At 42.0% G+C, this 17217-nt stretch overlaps 4 protein-coding genes across 7 annotated transcripts; all 4 read right to left on the minus strand.

Annotated features, from left to right (window-relative positions):
• Nucleotides 1–475: 475 nt before the first annotated feature.
• On the minus strand, nt 476–6585 carry syt5a (synaptotagmin Va). 4 transcript variants are annotated; one of them, XR_009928221.1, is made up of 12 exons: nt 6483–6585; nt 5674–5762; nt 3730–3884; nt 3569–3583; nt 3183–3358; nt 2562–2654; nt 2247–2414; nt 1975–2142; nt 1758–1875; nt 1503–1636; nt 1003–1262; nt 476–969 (listed from the first exon to the last, which is right to left on the minus strand). XR_009928221.1 is itself a non-coding variant. In XM_062448658.1 (11 exons), the coding sequence occupies exons 3-11, from the start codon at nt 3875–3877 to the stop codon at nt 1053–1055; spliced, it is 1230 nt and encodes a 409-aa protein (XP_062304642.1). In that variant the 5' UTR covers nt 3878–3884; nt 5674–5762; nt 6483–6585; the 3' UTR covers nt 997–1052. The 4 variants fall into 4 exon arrangements, 3 of the variants coding, with proteins under 3 accessions (XP_062304642.1, XP_062304651.1, XP_062304665.1); XM_062448658.1 differs by lacking the exon at nt 476–969 and having other exon boundaries at nt 997–1262; XM_062448667.1 differs by lacking the exons at nt 476–969; nt 5674–5762 and having other exon boundaries at nt 997–1262.
• Nucleotides 6586–7659: 1074 nt separating this feature from the next.
• LOC134009034 (ferritin, middle subunit-like) lies at nt 7660–8657 on the minus strand. Its single transcript, XM_062448695.1, has 3 exons — nt 8491–8657; nt 8140–8265; nt 7660–8023 (listed from the first exon to the last, which is right to left on the minus strand). The coding sequence occupies exons 1-3, from the start codon at nt 8539–8541 to the stop codon at nt 7877–7879; spliced, it is 324 nt and encodes a 107-aa protein (XP_062304679.1). The 5' UTR covers nt 8542–8657; the 3' UTR covers nt 7660–7876.
• Nucleotides 8658–11164: 2507 nt separating this feature from the next.
• On the minus strand, nt 11165–12633 carry LOC134009039 (ferritin, middle subunit). Its single transcript, XM_062448708.1, has 4 exons — nt 12320–12633; nt 11880–12026; nt 11633–11758; nt 11165–11516 (listed from the first exon to the last, which is right to left on the minus strand). The coding sequence occupies exons 1-4, from the start codon at nt 12419–12421 to the stop codon at nt 11361–11363; spliced, it is 531 nt and encodes a 176-aa protein (XP_062304692.1). The 5' UTR covers nt 12422–12633; the 3' UTR covers nt 11165–11360.
• Nucleotides 12634–15396: 2763 nt separating this feature from the next.
• On the minus strand, nt 15397–16795 carry LOC134009046 (ferritin, middle subunit-like). Its single transcript, XM_062448721.1, has 4 exons — nt 16496–16795; nt 16157–16303; nt 15840–15965; nt 15397–15731 (listed from the first exon to the last, which is right to left on the minus strand). The coding sequence occupies exons 1-4, from the start codon at nt 16595–16597 to the stop codon at nt 15585–15587; spliced, it is 522 nt and encodes a 173-aa protein (XP_062304705.1). The 5' UTR covers nt 16598–16795; the 3' UTR covers nt 15397–15584.
• Nucleotides 16796–17217: the final 422 nt, after the last annotated feature.

Here is a 17217-nt window from a genome sequence, read left to right on the forward strand (position 1 = left end):
ATAGCTCAGTGAGGTCTGTTGATTTTGTCACATATTACATGGAGACATAGTTTCAAATATTACATGGAGACATCATTTGTTTTCTGTTTTCAATTTACAACAGTGTAGTGCCATCTGAACAGGCACGCAAGCTCCTTGAAAATCAACACCACACACAAAGTTAACTAACAGGGTTGGACTAGTGACTATGGTAACTATTAACATGTTGAATGTGAAGAACACTGTTCAGGCCAGGTCTACCTTAAATACAAGGATTCTAATCCCATTAGGATTACCAGGATAGGGTGCAGCAGTAAAGAGATAGGTAAATTCAATATTTCCCCTCAATGATCTCATCTGTTTGAAAAGTGGATGGGTAATACCTTGATCAGATGAAGAGAGGGGTGTTCTCGAATGATGGACATGTTCTACTTAAAGGCAGTTTACAGTATTTGTAGTGTGTGCGTGTGTTAATACTTGAAACAGCAAGTTGGCTGTATAACCACTCATCTATTATTGTTTGGAATGATTTCATCATCTATTTATTTACACCATGTTACATTCAAGAGGTAAACCAGAGGAAGCTTTCCATGAACTATGGTATAGGACAGACTTGCACACACAAACACACATCCCTCAGCCAATAAACAAAATACACATTCTCTCCTCCAAACACATGCACAGACATTGACACACATTCAAGACACAAAATATATATATATATATATATATATATTTAAATAGAACACATAATTGGTAAAAACAAATGACTAAATGGGCAACCGGTTATGTTTTGGGGAGAGGGGGTCACAAAAATAAAATATAACAGTTGAGACCAGAACATAAGGACAAGACTGCAGAGAGCGGATGTGCATCACTCAAAAAACACGAAAAGAAAGTGTTTTCAGTGTGTTCGTAATACGTTTATCCTTGCAGTACATTTGATGTTCAGTAGAGGTTTATGCTTGAGATCTTTTTTAAATGTCTGTGCTTGTGCACAGACATTTAAGACATATGTGACACATGTGCGAGTCACACGTGTGTGTGTGTGTGTGTGGTACTTGTGTGTGTGCTTAGCGGATGGGTGCCTTCAGGGCAGCATCCACCTCCTCCTCAGGCCGCAGGGTATGCCACTGGGCAACAGGACGTCTGGGATTGGCCAACATGTCTGACCAATGGCGTAGCCCCACTCCTGTGGCTCCGAAGCCAATGAAACACTTCCCAATGGCGTCGTTGCTGCCCAGCTTGTCGTAGTCGTACACAGTGATTATCACCTGGATTTTCTACATGTTAGAAGAGTAGACAGAAGACAAACTATTAAAAACACTCCAAAGTAAGATGTTCAAAGTACACATGAAATAGAAGTGTAAGAAGTGCATTAAATGACAAATGTCATTGTCAAACAATAAGAGATGTTTGGACTTGCAGAAAATTGTAGCTTCCTGTGTTTATTACAAAGCTTCATGTGCTAATGTTCTATTGTTTGGGCACACATGTATGGGTGTTACATAGCAGTGGGATACCTGGATCTGAGAGAATGGTATCTCGAAGCTGAAGCTCTCGTTGAAGTAGGGGTTCAGAGTGTTCTGTTTCACTGACGTCTTCTTCTTCTTCAGACGTTTGCCTTGGTGCTGCAACACCACCTTTACAAAAGGATCTAGAGAGAGAGAGAGCGAGAGCGAGAAAAGCGATCGTTTCAGTGTCTCCTGCTTGAACAACAGCGAGGTACTATCTGTCAGGATCATAACTGTTGTTGATCATTGTTTCTAGAAGGTCACCTGACAAGCCTCCCACATCCATCTTCTTTAGGTTCTTGGCCTCCATGACATTGACGGTGAGCTTGCCAGACGTTGGAACATAACGCAACGAAATACAGATGTCACCCAGCTTCTCATCCTGCCAGGGAAAATACCATACAAACACAATGTTTAAGTTTAGTAGACTGACATGACAAGACATGGAGAAAACGGTGCGACGATCAGACAAACATTTTACCTCCTCTTTCTCTCCTCCAACCAGATCTCTCCATTCGTGGAGGGGTTGTGCCAGGTCCACGCTGTTCATGGGGATCTTGATCTCTCCGATCACGTCATGCTTCCCAAAGCGGTCAAAGTCAAATACCTGTAAGACCAGAGTCTGACCACCCAAATCATTGTAGGCGATCTGCGGGAGAGAGGCAGCAGAGAATGAGGTCACGTCAGGTCCGACTTGAATACTGCAGCAAGCTCAGATCCACAATCCACTTCCCAAATGAGAACGACACTGACCTTGAAGCTGAAGGTCTCGTTGAAGACGGGACAGAGGTTCTTACGCTGGACTTTGGTCTCAAACTTCTTCTTCTTGTCAGGGAGCATGTACACTTTGACGTAGGGATCGGAGGTGCCACCCATGTCCATGGCTGCCAGGTCCTGTGCCTGCAGGATGCCCACGACGAGCTGGCAAGGGAGGGGGACAGAGATGATGGTGGCACGAAAAACGATTTGGTACACATTTGATGTTTTAAGGGCATCATGGTTTGTGTCCTGATTTGAGGTTTACTTTGAGATTATTATGAGCTTGACATGCTCTATGTAGAGACATACCTGGTTGTCAGTGAAGCTGTAGTCCAGGGTAAACTCCAGTTTTCCAAAGTTCTCCTGTTCCTTCTCTTCCTCTCCATCCTTCTTCTCCCCACCCTAGAGGACAGTGGGAAAGTAAGTCAGGCTTGTTTTAGAGACAAAATGTTTTTTTACACTGTTGTGGGAAATTGATTATGGGACAGCGAGGCAAACCAGGGAGGGTTACACCAGGTCAGATTTTGGGGCCTAAAATGGCTGACTACTATCTGCGCAGTTAATAAACTATGCACAGTTAATAAACTCCACTCTAAAATAGATTTAACCAGAACAGGAGAAAGTATGGTGGAGGAATTGGGTTGGCAAACTTAGTATGGGAAAGGAATTTGTATCCTGAGTATAATAGGCTGTTGTTGCTCAACAGTGTATTGTAGACTCAATCAATTGGATAGGCCTGTAATAGGCTGTTGAAAGATATTTTGCGACTACTTTTTTACTACTTTCCACGGACGTCTGTTTTTGACAACAACACTTGACATAATACATAGCATTTTCCCCATGAAGTGTTTAATATGATTTAGTAAATAGAAATCAACAAGTGATCAGGTCAAGGGACAGACAGACAACAGACAGCCTTTTTCCTCTTACCCCTTCGCCATCCTCTCCATCCTTGTCCTTCTTTCTCCTGCCTCTTCCTCCCTTCCTCTCCCTGACTTTCTTGGGCTTCTTGCCCTTGTTGATGCACTTCTTGTAGATGCAGAAGCCCAGGCACACCACCAGGGCCAGCACCACCACCACGATGGCCCCTATCGCCCACATGGGCACTGGGAAGCAGAGATGAGAGGACCGGAGGGAGGAGGATACAAGTTAAGAAAACTTCTGGGATAATCGACTCTCTTTCTCCCTAAAATGTGACACAGAGATGCAGGGGTGGAGGGTGGGGGCGGGGTTGGGGGGGGGGGGGGCGGGGGGGTTGTTGAGCATGATTGAGAGAAGGAAACAGGGTGATCACATGACTGAGAAAATGAACTTACTTTTCAGTTTATGGTCTGTGAGGCAAAGTGGCAGGGTAGAGGTTAAATGAAAAGGAGGAAGGATCAGGTGAAATGAAATGACACTTTTATGATAACATTTCACATGACATTACATCCAGTACTTTTCTTCTGCCCTGTATTTGTCTACTGGGAACACTTACTTGGCATGTGGGTCAGCTCGTTAAAGAACTTGTTCTTCATGTTCATGAAGTTATGGTTTGAGTGGTGTGAAGGAGGTGGGGGTGGGGCAGGCTCTTCCTCCTCCTTGGCGGCCCGACGGGCCCGTGGAACAGAACTGGCCAATGGCATTGCAATTCTGCCAGAGGGTGGAGAATATTAATACTCTACATTGTTTCTCCGCCATCTTCTTCAACTGTACGTTTTTATATTTGAGAAGCAGCTTGAGGGTGAAACTGCTGGTGTTAGTTTATGCCTCTTGTTACCTTCTAGTCTCCTTAAGGCGGAGGCATAACGGTTTATCTGTCTGTTGGTTTGTGGATGAGCACCCTTTAACCTTAGACTGACTTACTTTATGGATTAATGTGTCTATTTCTCTCCTTCTAACCCTCCTTCTCCCATTTACCCCTCCTATTTTTTGTCTTTCTCTCCATCCCTCTGACTGTTTCTCTCCATCCCTCTGACCGCTCATCATAGCCCAGCTGTTACTGCTTTACCTCTTCCAATCTGTCGCCCTATTGTGACATTGCTATGATTTTGTTTCCCTACCCTAATCTGCAGCTCCTCATTCACATTCTCTGTTCTCTCTTCTCTCTATCTCCCTCTTCTCTTCTCTCTATCTCTTCTCTCTATCTCCCTCTCTTTCTCTCTCCCATATCTCAACAATCTCGGATCTTTCTGTCACTCCACCCTCCCTTGCTCGCTACTTATCTTCCTTCTTCCTCTATAAACATTTCTCTCTCCTTGTTTCCTTTTATTTCAAAGTCATGTCCCTCTCTTCTTTCACTTTGCCTCTCACCACTCATTCTCTTAAGTTTCAATCCTTCTTTTCTCAATCCTCCTCCCTCTCTTTCTGTATTCTGTGTTTCTCATTGCTGTCGCCCTTCCCCCTTCTCTGTGATAGCGTGCGTGTGTCGATGCACAGTAAAACTCATTCCTTTGCCTACTGTGTCCATTCATAATCCCCTGACTTCATGACACAGTACACACACATGCACTCACGTGCATGCACGCACACACATTTACGTCAGACATCCATCTGTAAGTGTTACACATGCACCACACACAGACACACAAACTCTTTTACATCACAGATCCATACAGAACATTTACATACACAAATATGCGCACGCAATTACAAAAACACACATGCTTTCCTGTTCCTTTCTTTCTTTCTCACTTTCTTTCTTTCTCTCTCTCTATCTCTATCTCTCTCTGCACAGGGACGTAACAAGATTATTTGCCAAAGTTAATCCAAAAATCCCAGAGATTACGCAAATTAGGGCCCCTCGATTTTCCCCGCCCCGGCCCACTGTTAGCTGTTGTTAACCACCACAGTATCATCCATTGGAGATTTGATCCATCACACCCATCATATTCCCATAATTTGATCTCGCTCATGGAGTTAGCCGTATCATTTGTCCTTAAACCTTGCAGATAAGGGTCTGTGCAGAGGATTAGAGAGGCAAAGAGCTGTATAGGAGTGGAGAAGGGGACCCACAGTCTACTAATAGGCCTGTGACATCAGAAGTGAAGGTCAGATATGGGAGGGCCTAACTGAGGGTTGGAATGGTTGAGCAAGCAGCATATGGGCAGACGGAATTTGTTCTTCCACAACAGTCCTACCGGTCTGACTTGGGCTAAGCTCCTCTGGGAGGCAGGGTGTAGCTTCAGAGCTCCCAGATTAATGATGCTAGATAAGTGTGTCACTGATTACCACAGAGTATATCATTCATGCCTGCTGGCATGTGGTAAATAAGGAGAATACTCTCCTTCCGGTCTCGGCAAATTATGAGTATGTTAACGTTGAGGGATAAATGTTAATCGGAATGTAATTATTTGTATTGGTGAAAGAAGTGTGATCCTGTCAGTGGAATGGCTGATGGAAAGCAGGTTTATTAATGCTTATACAATGACTATACAATTACCTGTGTATAGTCAGTTGGTTTTGTAGTCTGGTGTCCAGATTGGAGGTGAACAGCAGGCAGCGGGATTTTGAGACTAAAGAGACTAAGCCCTGAGGTGAACTAAAGTGTCATTATATATGCTCTGCCTGAATATTTACCTGAATATTTAACAACAATCCGTCTAGGGAATCACTAGTAGTGAATGGGTTTTATTTACTAGACCAGTGAATGCACTGTTATCCTACAAAGTTCTTTTAAACAGCAGGATTTAACAGCTTACCAAACAACCTACAATGTAGCAAATTGCAGTCCTTTAAATTATTTATTTAATTATTATAAGATGGTTGTCAAATACTAATTTAGACGGGAAATGATAGAGCAAGATATCTGAGAAAAAGCTGAACAGACAAATAAACCTACATGACTTGAGACATAATGGGTGTTTGTCCTTTGGAAGGACTATAAAATAATTGAGATATAAATATTTATACAACTTAAATTTGCTTAAATCACAAATATTATTATCAATAAAACATTCACATACATTCAGCAACTTCCGACCAGGTAAAACAGCACAACATGCATAAACTCTATATGTAGGCTATGTCTCTTTGTGTTATTGTGTCAGGGAGATATGTTGAGAACTTCAACTCCCATGTCACCAATATCTTCACTATGACAAAGAAAAGGCCAGCCAATTTTACAATCCCAAAGGAGTCATCCCTCAATCACTATGTAGCCAGTGAAAAAAACAAGGTTTCATCAACATCTACAAGGGATTGACTAAACAAATTAGAATTTGCACAGACAGTAACATACATAACACTCACCCTATATTCAGATATTTTCTTCCTTGTCTTGTTTGTAATGCAATTCTGGACACCTCCAAAGTGGTTGGAGAGAACTGTTGTGCACCACCCTCTCTCTCTCTCCCTCCCTACCCGTTGCTCAGTTAATCTATGTTAATAGCCTTCTGCCAACTGCTTACCATCCACCTTCTCATCCATTGCTCTCTCTTTCTCTCTCTCTCTCTCTCTCTCTCTCTCTCTCTCTCTCTCTCTCTCTCTCTCTCTCTCTCGCTTTCTCATCCAAAGCACACGGGTCACCAAAACCCGAGTTCTCTTAATCTTTCAATCCCGGACTATAGTATCTTAGACGTATGATGGGTTACTTTGATATTTTATTGTTTCCCTTCTCCCAGGGCATTTTACATTTTTCGAAGAGATCTAGTGTCTCTATTTAGTACAGTATTTTTCTGCAATTCAAAAAACAGGAACATGAATCTAGAAAATAACAAACATTTATGGTCTGTTACTGTAAAATATATCTCACTTAATTTCAGTTTCCTCCAGTTTCCAGTTATCCTGCTGATTAACCAGAAATTAATTTGTCCACTGTATTTTCGGTCCAGTAACTTTTCACCCTTTGGCCCTATTTCCTTTTTGCCCATTTCTTCGTTTTGTCCAATTGAGAGGAAATCCTGGGCTTTCTAATGCCGTCAGTTAAGTTATAAATGCAAAACTATCTCACAACAGAGCCAAACCCAAACAATTATGTAAAATATAAACATTTTAAAAGCTTGGCTGTAAGATCTTTCAGGACTGAATGGGACTTTCCCATAAAGAATTGGCGCCCCTGTGTGGTTATGGCAGGTAATAAAGTGGGTAAAGTCTCAAAGCATGGCTTAAAGGTTTACATTGATTCTGTACCTCTCTTCATCCACCACTCCTCCACTAACTGTGTCTCCTGCTGTATCACTTTGTTCCACCAAAATAAACTAGGTTGGGAACCAAACCATGTGCAAGCTATGGTTTGTTTGCTCTGGATGATGGGTCTGGCCACCCTCCCAGTCAAACAAATTTCCCTTTTTTGGGTCAATCCCAACCGTTTATCTGATTAAGGGGTGGATTCAGTATGACTGTACTTGCCGTTGAGGCTATTGTAAAAAATAACAAGACTTCTCTCTTGACTGTCTGTTTCTATCCAATTCAAGTCATATTTCAGAAACAATAAATGCCAAAAAGGCTGCAGCTCAAAATGTGTATTGAGTAAAACACACTATAGCATACCACCAATATAACAATCCAGATGACAACACATCACTCAGTAACATCAAACCATTAAAACATTCAGGGAATGGTATACAGGTAAATATATAAGTTAAAAATAGCACTATAAACGGGTGGCATTTTCCAGGAATCTGAAGGTCCTAATGATCTGAAGTTTAGCACAGGGTGTGCTTGTCGAACAGGTACTCGGCCATCTTGTTGTTGTGGGCGTCCATCTTGGTGAGGTTGGTGATGTGGTCTCCCAGCTTCTTGATGGCCTCCACCTGCTCATTCAGGTAGTGGGTCTCCAGGAAGTCACACAGCTAGAAGGAAACACCCAGAGAACAGGGATTAGACAGGGGACAGGAACAAACACCACACATTCAGGCACTTCTGTGACAATAGAAAGCAGTTTAAGACCAGGTATAGTGGAACTTACATGTGGGTCTCCTTTATCAGATGCCACCTTGTGGAGGTCGAGAAGGGCCTGGTTGACGTTCTTCTCCAGCTGCAGGGCACACCTCATGGCCTCCAGCCCGCTGCCCCACTCATCTCTCTCTGGTTTCTACATCAGAAATAAAACGGGATCAGCACTTGTGTTTATTTGTTGAGATGATAATTCATTCAAAGTAGTGTTATAGAGTTGTGCCATATTTATTACAATTAAAGACTGGGTGCTTGTTTTTTTTTTACACACCAATTTTATTCCTAAGAAGTAAAATGTGAAATAACTTAGACTGCCCTGTTAACATGGTGTGTATGTGTGGAGGGGTAAATGGATAACCTTTACCTTGATGTCCTGTAGAGAGATGCGTCCCCCTCTCTTATTTTGGAAAGACATGAGCTTGTCGCCATGCTCACGTTCCTCCTCGCTGTTCTCCTTGAAGAACTTTGAGAATCCTTGGAGAGCCACGTCATCACGGGAGAAGTAAAAAGCCTAACAGACAATGAAAAATAGATAAGAGTTGAGGCTGTTCAACATGTCTTGACATTCAGTGACTGTTTAGTCATGGTTACTAAACTGACAACAAAAATAGTAAGCCTGACACAGAACTTTCATTGAAGAATATCTACCACTTTTACTATTACTTTTAATAAACCTTCAAAAATAAGTTAGATTTTTTGACGGAGCCGAAGCACATGTCCGCGACCCTCTTCACACCCCTATGTGTCCCACCAGTTGAGAAACAGTGGCCAAAAGCATGGCTGTATGAAACAACCAGTAGATGGCAGTCCAACGTCACATGGAGCCCAAACAACACAATAAATTATTTAGGTTAATATATATATATAACTCAATCAATAGGCTACCACAACTAACATGAGCATCAGTGACGACTAGGCCTAATGGTTTTCACCTATCTCCACGATAACCCAACCCTGCACTATGATTGCATGAAATTACATCATATAGCCTATTTTATTGTTGGGCCTATATGTTTAACTCAGAGACCTGTTCAGTTGTTATAAATTAGATTGTTGATTTAAACTGTGAAACTTCACCAAATGTGTGAAGAAGTCCATGCTAATGTCAGTTTTAGTGGTTTGTGGACATTAGTGCATCTTCTCTCTGTGTGTGGTACCATGACATTACTTTTTCCGTTTTGTTATAGCCTAGTTGAAATTCTAGGAATTGATGCTGCAATTAAGGGTGTTTCCTCACTGTCACCTGTAACACGACCTAGGCTAATGTGCCGACTCGAGCAAATCCACATTTCTTTGCTGTGTCATGGTCAGTGACTCAGCATCTCGAAGTCCAATAGCCTACCATTTCAGAGCTATTTCCTTATTGGATCCCCATGTTGCCGAAACATGTTTTTGTTTTGTTTTTAGGCTACACACCTACGCTGAGTATTATTCTCGTATTTGTCTGCCTTGGTAGGTAGGCTACTTTACCTAATTGGATTAGGCTCCGTTGAATAAAAAGATAATCAATAGCCTACCTCAGACATACAAAATGTGTAATGACAATCCTGAAAATGTATTCCAAATATAATCAATGATCCAGATATAATAATGATGAACTCATATTCCAATTGTATGATTATGCACCAAGATGTGACTGTGTCTGTGAAACTGAGAAATATTCCTTGCTCAGGAAAATGTATCTTTTAGTGAGGAGAAGAATGCAATAAAGTCAGCCTACTGGCAGGGAGGGGTGTACGGGATGATATGATTTGCTCCAGAGAGCTCTTTGACATCAAGGCTGGTGAGAGGTACCGGATGGCGGAGGCGGGATGGCCACACTATGGGACAAGGAGAGAATACAATGAGCCTCACAACTCGAGAGTGAGAGTCAACACCAGGAGATGAGAACAAGATTCATTCGACCATGGAGAATGTATCCCTTTGCATCTGGACATCATCAGACCTTTGGGTCTAGTCCGCCCACCTTGAATGGCCTGGTCTGCCCCCCCTTTGGATGCCCTGCCCTCCCCCCTCCCCGGATCCTCTGCCCTTTCCCTCCCCCTGGACATCATCAGACCTCTGCCACCCCCGCACCCCCCTCCTCTTGAGACCTAATAGGATGAACACTTCCCCTCCCCACTGTCTTCTGACCAATGACCTAACAAACACCTCCCTCTCAAGGGGGTACAAGACCTGTGTACTTTGGACAGGTCAGGCAGAATTGGACTGGGCAGAACACTATGATTTCTGTCAAGACTATTCTCTACTCTGTGAAACGAGACTGGTAACATTGACTGGTATCGCCGATCTAGACTGAGACACCTTGGTGTGTTGTATTCATTGTTTGATTGCATCATTTGTTATCAATAAACTACAAAGAACTTGGTCTGGCATTTAACCTTGTATTAGGGTTAGGGTTCACCCAAATTAAAACAACGCAACAAATGTTGGCTCATACTATCAAAATACTGTTTGCACAGACACATTGCACTTCTGATCCTCGATTATCAGCACCTGGCCTATACTAGCCTTCACAAGTGGTGTGGAATGAATGGGTTGAAAGTGGTGCTAAGTGCACATTATCAGAACGTTGCCGTGATCATGTATTTTTTTTTTCCTATTTCCTTATATGTCAAACAGCTAGGACTAGTTGGAACGTCTTCGTCTTAATAGACTTAAAAAAAAAAAATCTTGCTCAGACATAACCTAACTTATGAACCAAGCTTGTCCTCCCATATGTGCTTTGTGTTCTCCCTCTCCTGGCTGTGCAGCCAGTCTTTAAGGAGCTGGAGCAGGTGTACTGCCTACTGACACATCTGGATTCTTTACAGAGACAGAGGACAACTGTTCAAAGGGTGAAGTTGAGGGTGGTTGTGCATATGTATGTTATAAAATTATTCCTCCGGAAATATTCTTCAACATGGGGTTTGTAAATCTCCTGCTTCTGTTCGAAACGATTTGTTTGCATTTCTGTTCGAAACCAATCATTTATTAGTATAATGACTAAATGTAGTAGCCCAATAATTCTGAAACGCTAAATAAAGCACTGAAACTGATCCAGCTCAAAATGTTTAATCAGTCACTTGCATCAGAGGAATTAAAGCAAAACAAGCTTGATACAACATGCATGGCAGTGAAAAACACTTGAGTGGGCAGAAATGAGGGTGAACATTGTACTGCCAAAGATGCACAGATACACTTCTCTATTCATTACCAAAATAGGATGAAGCTGATGTCTGTGAGCTAGAGAGATTAGCTCTGGCTCCCCAGGGTGTGCTTGTCGAACAGGTACTCGGCCATCTTGTTGTTTTGGGCGTCCATCTTGGTGAGGTTGGTGATGTGGTCTCCCAGCTTCTTGATGGCCTCCACCTGCTCATTCAGGTAGTGGGTCTCCAGGAAGTCACACAGCTAGAAGGAAACACCCAGAGAACAGGGATTAGACAGGGGACAGGAACAAACACCACACATTCAGGCACTTCTGTGACAATAGAAAGCAGTTTAAGACCAGGTATAGTGGAACTTACATGTGGGTCTCCTTTATCAGATGCCACCTTGTGGAGGTCGAGAAGGGCCTGGTTGACGTTCTTCTCCAGCTGCAGGGCACACTGCATGGCCTCCAGCCCGCTGCCCCACTCATCTCTCTCTGGTTTCTACAAATAAACAGGGTCAGCACTTAGTATACTTGATTTTTTATTACATGAAATCAAAAGTCTAGGACCTTGTTTCTTCACACACGTATTTTGATCCTTAAAACAATAATGGTTACACTACCTTGATGTCCTGCAGGAAGATGCGTCCCCCTCTCTGATTCTGGAAAGACATGAGCTTGTCGCCATGCTCGCGCTCCTCATCGCTGTTCTCCTTGAAGAACTTTGAGAATCCTTGGAGAGCCACATCGTCACGGGAGAAGTAAAAGGCCTACAGTAGAGAAAAAACACAATATTGTTGTCAACAGCGGTTAAACATGACTCATCCAGTATGGCAAGTTAACGTTTGACAACGCTCCCACTAAGCACGACACAGCATTCCACTGAAGATAAATAATGTTTCTGCGAACATAATCTTTCTTCGAATGCCACTTGTATACAAACACCCGTCTGTTAGTTAGCCTACATAGCCAAGAAAGATAAATTAAATATTTTGTTGTGAGATTGACTTGTCCCCATCGGTATAGCGTGGAACAAAATAGTCCGAAATAGGCTTTTCTTTACCATTGAAGTGTAGGTATAAGACGCAAAAAGCTCCATGTTGATCATACGATTGATAGCAGCTTCGCAATCGCGGTGGTAGTTCTGGCGGATCTGAGACTCCATTTTGACTGGTTTTGTTTTCTTATCAAAAACGTACAATAAAAAAATAGATTCAAACTATTTTGCTAGTAGTGTTGAAGTAAAGGTAGAAATACGAGTTCCGGAATGTTCAGATATTTTGGCTTGGAAGATGAAGTTCCGTTCAATCACTGTTGAAGCAAGAACCTTCGATGTCTTCTCAGCGCTGTGTGAAGTAGAGAAAATGAAGTCTGTATTTATGTATTCCTGAAAGAAAGCGTCAGTAAAATCGTTGCAAACAGCATAGCCAATCAAATCAAGCGTTCATCGGATAAAAGGCGGGGTTTTGAATTACGTCATTTTACACATGACCGGGGAAAAGGTTAACATGATTTTAATGACTTGGAGAATAAACGTGTGCAACTGCGGACTATTCCAGTATAAATGCATTTGAGATTCTTAGCCAACAAGGAAAGCAAAAGTATTATTATTCATATTCTGGATTGAGTAGTCATTCAATGACAAAGCTGTAAAGCAGCCATCCTTCCTATATTCCCATTCCTAAATTCCCATATCTGCTGACATTACCCTAAAAGCTACTTTTAGGGTAATGCACAGTTTTTCTAAATGAACACCACTACTATTTTACTTTTTCCTAACATGTTGGAGGTTAATAGGAATGTATATATGCAACAGTCTAACTTTCATATTGTTCTGTTTACCAGCTAAATACTAAAATGTCCGATTTATGCGGTCGAACAGGAACGGACATGTGTATTCTTAATCTGTACTCAAAGGTTTGTCCCATGCTTTAACTTAATGCTACTGTGGCATATGACCTTGATACAGATGACTCAGCCAAACCAATTGCAGTTTTGAAAGAGTTTATGGTCTATAAGGTTTAATGTTTAACCAGGTTAAGTTGTTAAAGTTGTGATTTATCATGTGATTTGTGAGCACAAAGTTGTGTGTAGCTTCGTGTTTTTCTATCAGTTGAGAATCTAAGAAATGACTGCAATTAAGGCTACTTCCCCACTGTGTTTTATGCGGAGTCACATGTAATATAACCGCACTCCCTTGTGCTGAGTCAGCCAAACATTTCTGCTGCGTCACTGTCAGTGACTCAGTATTCTTAGATTTCCAATGCCTTTCTCTTCCATGCTTCATATGTGGACGCTTCACTCCCTGGGGCATACCCGTGTTGCCTGGAAAATGCTGCCTTATGTTGAATTATTCTGTGCACTTCATCACACAGGCTGGGTATTTTAGAATCTGGAACATTTTCTCTTGATATGTATCTTCAGATAAGGCCGATCATTGCTAGGATTGCTGTTGTAGGTAAACACACATTTGTGTTTCTCACAATGAAATATGAGATGTGCTCTAAGAAACCCACATTAAGACAATATAACGCCAGCCAGTCGACCATAAATTGAAAATGGTTGCTTTTACATCTTTTCAAGACTAAAAGCACTTCTTAATTCTTCCATTCTTAATCTAATTCTTAAGTCAATTCCAAATATAAGTACTTAAAAAACTATTAATTTTAAGTACTTACAAAAGAAAGTAAATAGAGAGATTCAAGAGATTCAAGATTTTTATTTGTCACAAATGGTACTTTATGAAGTGAAATGCGTTGTTGTACCTGCAACCACTTAAATAAAATAAAAGAAGACTAAAAAGAGACTGGATAAAAATAGATAAATTACAAAAAATACAATTAAATAGCACACAGCAGTATTTCAACGCTTTGAGTTGAGCAGACGAATGGCATGAAGGAAGAAACTCCTCCTCATCCTCTCTGTGTTGAACCTCTGGCCTGATGGCAGCAGGGAGAAGAGTGAGTTTCCAGGGTGGTTGGGCTGTCTGAGGATCTTCTCAGCCCTCGACCTGCATCGTTTGTTATATATAAGATGTCCTGCAGGTCAGAGAGGGTTGTTCTGATGGCCCGCTCGGCTGAACGTACCACCCTTTTCGGGGCTGAGAAGTCCAGCTTGGTGCAGCTGCCCATCCAGGTAGTGATACTCCCACTCAAGATACTCTCAATGGTGCAGGTGTAAAAGTTCCTGAGCACCTTGAGGGGGATCTTAAAGTCTCTTAAGCGTCTGAGGTGGAAGAGACGCTGTCTGGCCTTCTTCACAGTTCTGTGGATGTGAAGTGACCAGGACAGGTTCTGTGTGATGGTCACACTAAGGTATTTAAAACTGTCCACTCTCTCCACCTCAGACCCGTGGATCCAGAGTGGGCGAATATCGCTCTGCTGTTTGCTCCTGAAGTCCACAACCAGTTCTTTAGTTTTTCCGACGTTCAGCAGGAGGGTATTCTCCCGACACCAGCTCTCCAGGTGAAAGACCTCTATCCTGTAGGCTTCTTCGTTGCTGTCGGAGATCAACCCCACAACTACTGTGTCGTCGGAAAACATGTTTTCTGATGTTGACACACAGTCATGGGTGTACAGCAAATACAGCAGAAGGCTCAGCACTCAGCCTTCAACATTAGATCAACGCTAGACCTGTAATTTGCCATTAATCACCATTCCATGGCTGGAGTATAATATTTCAGACAGTATTAATAAACATATTACATTGTCTGGATCCTATTCAAATTATAAGGCATCTGAGGCTGTTCCTGCATGTTCACTTTTAGATTATACATATTTACCAACTGGCAATCATCCACTAAAGGTGTGGGTAATTATTTTCTAAACAGACATTCTAGAGTATGTCTAAATATTTTAAATATTCCATATTGCCTATGGATTTAGAATGGGATGTCATAAAAGCTCCTGTAGGTGTAATGTGTAGATGTTGCAAAACATTTGTCTATATAGTGTACTGTATATCTCGTCTAGATTTGACTAAAAGATTTGTGATGTTAAACTACAGAACTGAATGGAAGGAAACTAATTGAATTTATGGCACCGTGAGGTTTTTGCAGCATGCTTGTTAAATATTAGGCCTACATTGGACCTCCAGAAATAATGTTTCTGAAATGCAAGCAAGATAAAGGATGACTGCAAATTTGCTTTGGCTCAAAATGTTTATTCAGTCAGACAGTATGCAAGACAGTAACTTCACATCTTAAAGACTTCACATCAAATAGAGGCATCGGAAATATTTAGGAAAGTTAATGTTGCACTGTCAAAGCATATCAGATGGTGTTCTCCATTCACAGCTAAGAAGGTGGAAGGAGCGGAGGTAGTTGTCGTTTAGCCCAGGGTGTGCTTGTCGAACAGGTACTCGGCCATCTTGTTGTTGTGGGCGTCCATCTTGGTGAGGTTGGTGATGTGGTCTCCCAGCTTCTTGATGGCCTCCACCTGCTCATTCAGGTAGTGGGTCTCCAGGAAGTCACACAGCTAGAAGGAAACACCCAGAGAACAGGGATTAGACAGGGGACAGCTATAAACACCACACATTCAGGCACTTCTGTGAACATTTAAAGTAGTTTGAAAGCAGGTACTTACATGTGGGTCTCCCTTATCAGAAGCCACCTTGTGGAGGTCGAGAAGGGCCTGGTTGACGTTCTTCTCCAGCTGCAGGGCACACTGCATGGCTTCCATCCCGCTGCCCCACTCATCTCTCTCTGGTTTCTACATGAGTCACAAAGAAACACAGGGATGGTACAGTCATTGTTAATTCATTGAGTACTTTGTGCGCATTGAAAGCTGAAGATCTGCTAAACATGCATGATTGAACTGCAGACAATCTCTCCAAGCCATCATTATGGAACTTTTACCCCTATAACTGCAAATATTCAGAGCAGCAAAGACTGGTTATGTACCTTGATGTCCTGCAGGAAGATGCGTCCCCCTCTCTGATTCTGGAAAGACATGAGCTTGTTGCCATGCTCGCGCTCCTCTTCGCTGTTCTCCTTGAAGAACTTGGCGAATCCTGAGAGAGCCACGTCGTCACGGGAGAAGTAAAAAGCCTGACAGAAAATAAAAAACAATATTGTTGATGAAAACGATTAAACATGACAAATTGCATTCAATAATTTCGTTTTAGTTTCTTAGCAGCCTATTGACCAAGCCAAAACATGAATTCCATTATGGACGGCAGGTTGCCAATGAAGATGCATTACTTTCTCAGAATCAGCACCAATGGAACGCAACTTTCTTACCATTGAAGTGTAAGTGTAGGAAGCAAAAAGCTCCAGGTTGACCATGCGATTGATGGCAGCTTCGCATTCCCGGTGGTAGTTCTGGCGGACCTGAGATTCCATTTCGGTTGATTTAGTTGTTTACTTCGCAAAACGTGCGCAAAAAAAATTATTAAAACGATTCTGCTAGTAGGCTAGTGTTGAAGTAAATGTGGAATTGTGTGAGATGTCGCTCAGTTCCGTTCAATCACTGTTGAAGCAAGAACATTCAAGGCAGTGATCGAAGGAAGTAATTGTCTGTACTTATCCATTTCGAAAACAAAGCGTCAGTAAAGTCGTCGCACACACCTAGCCAATCAAATTAAGTTTAGGCATCAGAAAATAGGCGGGGTCGATGAGTGACATCGCTTAACTCGTGACCTGGAAAAATAGTCACCTACAAGTTCATTGTTCGTTATCTTAAAATAGATGAGCACAAAGGCAGATGCTGTTGTAGAAACTAATGTAGCCTAATTCAAACTTTTTAATCTATTCCTTGCATAAGCAAACAGGATCTACCTTTACACTGAACAATATACAGACAAGTCTAGATTATATGACATGAGCACCTGTAGCCGAAGCAAGTAACTGAATAACTTAATCAAACATTTACCAAATTAACTAACACTGCTCAAAATATCTGTGTGCAATAGGCGTATTTCCTAAAGAAAAAATAAACAAGAGTCAAGTTCTAGATGAAGTTG

Source organism: Osmerus eperlanus, chromosome 2, assembly GCF_963692335.1.
Source record: "Osmerus eperlanus chromosome 2, fOsmEpe2.1, whole genome shotgun sequence".
Lineage (NCBI taxonomy): Eukaryota > Metazoa > Chordata > Actinopteri > Osmeriformes > Osmeridae > Osmerus > Osmerus eperlanus.